Source organism: Eimeria acervulina, genomic scaffold, assembly GCF_000499425.1.
Source record: "Eimeria acervulina Houghton genomic scaffold, Eah_scaff102, whole genome shotgun sequence".
Taxonomy (NCBI): Eukaryota; Apicomplexa; class Conoidasida; order Eucoccidiorida; family Eimeriidae; genus Eimeria; species Eimeria acervulina.
In genome coordinates this window covers 1-5,000 of record NW_013550424.1, presented here as the reverse complement: position 1 = coordinate 5,000, position 5,000 = coordinate 1, and the positions used below count along the sequence as shown (strand labels likewise).

General features: G+C 54.9%; 1 protein-coding gene across 1 annotated transcript in view; it reads left to right on the top strand.

The window, feature by feature from the left end:
- EAH_00016290 (hypothetical protein) overlaps positions 1–5,000 on the top strand; it is a gene marked incomplete at both ends in the record, with an annotated part of 26,502 nt that extends 21,502 nt beyond the window's left edge. Inside the window, 5 exons of the mRNA XM_013397809.1 lie at positions 1–58; positions 395–2,891; positions 3,256–3,862; positions 4,531–4,577; positions 4,822–5,000. The exon at positions 1–58 is cut by the window's left edge and continues 54 nt beyond it. Of these exons, the coding sequence (XP_013253263.1) occupies positions 1–58; positions 395–2,891; positions 3,256–3,862; positions 4,531–4,577; positions 4,822–5,000 (3,388 nt within the window). The remainder of the gene's footprint in view (positions 59–394; positions 2,892–3,255; positions 3,863–4,530; positions 4,578–4,821) is intronic.

Genomic DNA, 5,000 nt, shown 5'->3' with positions numbered 1-5,000 from the left:
GCAGCAGCAGCAACCGGAAGCAGCGAGAGAAGCAGCAGCAGCAGCAGAAGGATGAGGTGTACGTACACCTCCGGCTGCTGTTTCCCCTGCTGCACGAAGCCACAGCAGATATTGCCAGGGGAGTTGCAGCAACAATTTCTCATCGACGTCCTTCTGTTTCTGATGCTCAACTCCGTGCGCAAACCCTAAACCCTAAACCCTAACCGTACTGTCGAATGAAGGAAGGGGGAGGGTTTACTAGAGCTGCGGGTTTAGGGTTTAGCTCTCAGGGTTTAGGGTTTAGGGTTTGGGGTTTAGGGTTGGGTCGCTGGGTAACTCCTTCCCTGACACTGATATGTTTTCATCTCCATCTGTCTACGGTTTAGGGTTTAGGGTTTAGGGTTTAGGGTTTAGGGTTTGTGTTCAGAGGAAACGGCGTTGGTGCGCTGCTTTTTGTTGCTTTCTACGCTGCTATCAACTTCCTCTCATTTGATCTTGGGTTCGCGGGGTTCAGCAGCAGCAGCAGCAGCGGCTGCTGCTGCTGCAGCAGCAACAGGCGACGCCTCTGCGACGGCAGCAGCAGCTGCTGCTGCTGCTGCCCCCTTAAATGCAGCAGCAGAAAAGGCTTCCTTGCTGCAGTCGCTACACCGAGCATTTGCTGCTTGCTGCTCCCCGCTGCACCCGCTGGCTTTGGGGTGTCTAAACACTGCAGCAAGACTGGCATTGGGCCCCTTCTTTACTCAGCCGCAGCAGCAGCAGCAACAGCTGCTGCAGCAGCAGCAGCGTGGATGTCGCTGTTGCAGAAGGCGTGCTGCTGCTGCTGCAGCAGTTGCTAACCTAGCAGCAGTTCCGGGGGCCAGCTGGAGTGCATGCAGAGGCAGCAGCTATGCAGCGCAGCAGCAGCAGCACCAGCGAGATCTGCTGCAGCTAGAGGAGATGCAGCTGCTGCGAGTCGAAATAAAGCGAAGCACCAGAAGCAGCAGCAGCAGGAGCAGCAGCAACGGCGGTAGGGAGGAATTAGAAGCACTAGAGGGAGAAGCAGCAGCTGCTGCTCGTGCTGCTGCAGCAGCCTTGCAGCAGGAAGAGCAAGTGCGCACGAAGCGACGCCTCAGCGGCAGCAGCAGCAGCAGCAGCAGCAGCGACGCTGAAGCATCAACAGCAGAGGAAGCCTCTCTAGACAATGAAGAGGCGCGAGCTGCTGCTGAGCAGGACTTGTATGGCGTTGCTTTTGCTGCAGCAGATGAACCCTCCTCCGAAGAGCAGCAGCAGCAGCAGCAGCAGCAGCTGCAGCAGCTCCACAAGTGGGAGGAGGACCTGTGGTGTACGCTTGCTGCAGCAGCACCGCCGCTGCAGCAGCAGCTAAAGAAACAGCAGCTGCGGCGCCTTCCTACCCTCTACAGGAGCTTAAGAGACATGGGAGTCTATGATGCAGATACCGAAAGCTGCTGCTGCAGCAGCAGCAGCAACAAGGATGACGGCATGCAGATGGATGGCGTGCATAGCAGCGACTGCTGCTGCATGCAAACCAGCAGCAGCAGCAGCAGCAGGGGTTTGTTTAGTGTTGAGGAGCTGCAGCTGCTGCTCGGGGCCCTTGCACCTCTCGCGTCGCACCGCAACTCCGAAGTTATACTGCTGCTGCAGTGGCTTGCTGTGGTGTTTGCTGCTGCTCCTCCTCCTAGAGCTTCAGACTTCTTACAGCGTACCCACATTGCTGCTACAGCAGCTGCTGCTCTTCCTGCTGCTCCTGCAGCAGCTGCTGCGGCTCCGCTGCAGCAGCAAGTCAAGAATGAACAGTCCTCTTCCGAGGCAGCAGCAAATTCTGCTGCTGCTCCTGGTGCAGCTGCAGGAAGCGCTGCTGCTGCTGCTGCACCGCACAGTGCAGGTGCTGCAGCAGAGGCCCCACCTGGTGCAGCAGATGAGTCGCAGCTGCTGCCAGTCCCGCTGCTGCATGCGCTGCTGCAGGCTACTCAGTCTTCAGTGGCTGGGGTGCGTCGGGCTGCTCTTGTGCTGCTGGATATACAGCTGGTGCAGCAGCACCGGGTGTATCTGCAGCAGCAGCAGCTGCCGTGGCGGCCAATGGGGTGTGTAGAGCGGCTGCAGCTGCTGCTGCTGATGCCTCACTGGGGTGTTCTCTCCTCCCGCAACGTGCTGCACACCATTGTGTCGCTCATGCTGCTGAACAGCAACAGCAGCAGCAGCAGCAGCAGCAGCAGTTTAAGCAACATTGAGTTGCTGTCGCAGCCAGCCTTGCCCCCCCGTCAGCTGCTGAGGGATGCTGCTGCTGCGCTGCTGCCGCCGCTGCTGCCGGAGCTGCAGCAGAGCCCTACCGTCAACAGCGTATGCGAGGTTAGCGTGCTGCACCATATACTGCAGCAGCAGCAGCAGCAGCAAAGTGAAGACGCTGATGATGATGATGCTGCTGCAGTACCCCCGCTGGTGGCTCGTGGCATCGCTGCCTACTCGGCCAGTGCGTCTCCCCAGCTGAAGCAGCAGCAGCCACCGCAGCAGCAGCAACAGCAGCAACAGCAGCAGCAGCAGTTTGACGGATCTAGCAGCGTTGAGGTGTATCTACAGCTGCAGCGTTCACAGCAGCTTCCCGGATTTAAAGAGTGGCAGCAATCTTTAGAATCTGCGCTGCAGCAGCACGCGTCCTTCTGCATGCAGCAGCTGCTACCTCCTAATCAACAGCAGCAGCAGCAGCAGCAGCAACAGCAGCAGCAGTTATGTCGGCTGCAAGATGGAGAGAGCTTCTTCAGCGGGCTTGAAGTTGTATCTTTCTTCTCTATACCCCTCGTTGAATATCTTCTTGCTGCTGCACTCAAAGCCGCTTGGGCTGCAGCCTCAGACGCACAACGCGCTAACATCGCTGAAGCTGTAGCGCTCTTCTTATCCAGACAAATACAAACTGACGGGTATAGTAAACCCTAAACCCTAAACCCTAAACCCTAAAACATATACACACTGACGGGTATATTAAACCCTAAACTCTAAAACATATACACACTGACGGGTATATTAAACCCTAAACCCTAAGACGAATGCGCATAGATTGATATTAACCCTAAACCCTAAGCTACCAGATATATACAGACGGACACGTACAAAGCCTGAACCCCTCACGAGAAACCCTAAACCCTAAACCCTAGATCAGCAATGCTAAACCCTTGGACCTTTTCAGGGAGTGGCGAGTCAGTTGGCGGTTTCGGTTTGTTGTTCATGCGAACGAGGGTTTAGGGTTTAGGGTTTAGGGTTTAGGGTTTGCGTTTGTTCGTGCAGCAGTGACGACGGCATGTCAGGTGGGGATTCGCAGTCGAAGCAGCAGCAGCAGATGCTGCAGCGTGGCAGCAGCATGAGCAGCAGCAGCAGCAGCAGCAAGAGCCGTGTGCTGCAGCCGTTCCTCGAGGCGCTGCTGCAGCTAGACCCTCTCCCGCTGCTGCCAGTAGACGTGCTGCAGCACTTAGCGCTGCAGTGTAACTGCAGCAGGGAGTGCTTGCAGCTGCTGCAGCACAGCTACTTGCATGCCGTCACAGCATCCGCGGATGCAGCAGCAGCTGCTGCTGCCGTTGCTGCACCAGCGCAGCAGAACCAACCCCAGCAGCAGCAACAGCAACAGCAGCATCAGCAGCAACCACAGCAGCAGCAGCAACAGCAGCAACAGCAGCAGCAGCAGCAAGAGGAAGACTCCCTTGTGGACTTCGGCCTGCGGAAGTACCGTTTCTTTGACGGCGACATCGAGCCGGAGCGCGACCCAGCAGCAGCAGCAACAGCAGCAGCAGCAGCTGCTGCTGCTGCTGAGGGACAGACCCCAGAGAACGCAGCACTTGTGGCGATGCACAAGAAGCAGCAGCAGCAATACTCCAGTCTGGCAAGGAAGGCTGCTGCTGTAAGCTGCTGCAGCACTCGTTGTTTTGCTGCTAGGGTTTGTGGTAGCAGGCTTATTAGGGTTTTGTTTGCTAGCGCTGATATTTGTTTATGAGGGTTTACATTGTTGCTGCTGTTGTTGCTGCTGCTGGTGTTTGTTATTCTTGTTTATCATTTGCTGCTTGCTTTGCTTGTTGCTGTCGTTTGGTGCAGCAGAAAGCATCTTGAGGGTTTAGGGTTTAGGGTTTAGGGTTTAGGGTTTGTTGTGTGTATGTATGCGTGCAGCATTTAGCTGAGGTGTATGCACACCTTGAAGAGACAGACTATCGTACAGGCGTTATTAATACAAGAGCTCAATGCCTTCCTACTGTTGCTGCTCTTTCTCTGATGCAGCACAGCCACTACGGGGCAGCAAAGAATGTTATTGTTTCAAACTTAAAGGCTTTGCAGGCTCAGGCAAGCTACAAACCCTAAACCCTCATCCCCATAAACCCTCACGAGCACAAACACAAACCCTCTCAACTCAGTCTCAAACCTAAACACACCAAAGTACACTACTGCTGTAGAGATGCAGCTGTGCAAGATCGCCTACCCCAGCGTCTAGGGTTTAGGGTTTAGAGTCTAGGGTTTAGTTAGGGTTTAGGGTTTAGGGTTTTGTTGTAGCACTTTGGGGTTTGACGGGTTTCGCAGGGCATGCGATTGGAGACTGAGGAGCGACGAGAAGAGGTAACGTGGTGGTGAGTTGCAGAGGCAGATATAGAATTTAGGGTTTAGGGTTTAGGGTTTAGGGTTTAGGGTTTGGACTTCGTCTCGATCAGAGAATGACGCTTAGGGAATGCGACTGCCTTTATAAAGCCACGTTCTTGCACAATATGCACAAGCATTTCAGATTTATTAACCCCTAGGGTTTAGAGGCTAGGGTTTAGGGTTTAGGGTTTAGGGTTTAGGGTTTAGGGTTTAGGGTTTAGGGTTTGGATGCAGGGAGCGTATGTGGATTGACTGCTGCCGCGAGTTAAACCGATGGAATTCGCTTCATGAGGTTTCACAAGCAGCAGCAAGGAGGTCTCGGCTGTCTCTGCAGTGTGCAGCAAAACTGCAGCACTGGGGAGAGATAGACAGACTGCTGCAGCTGCACCACATCACTGAACCCGCTACTAAAC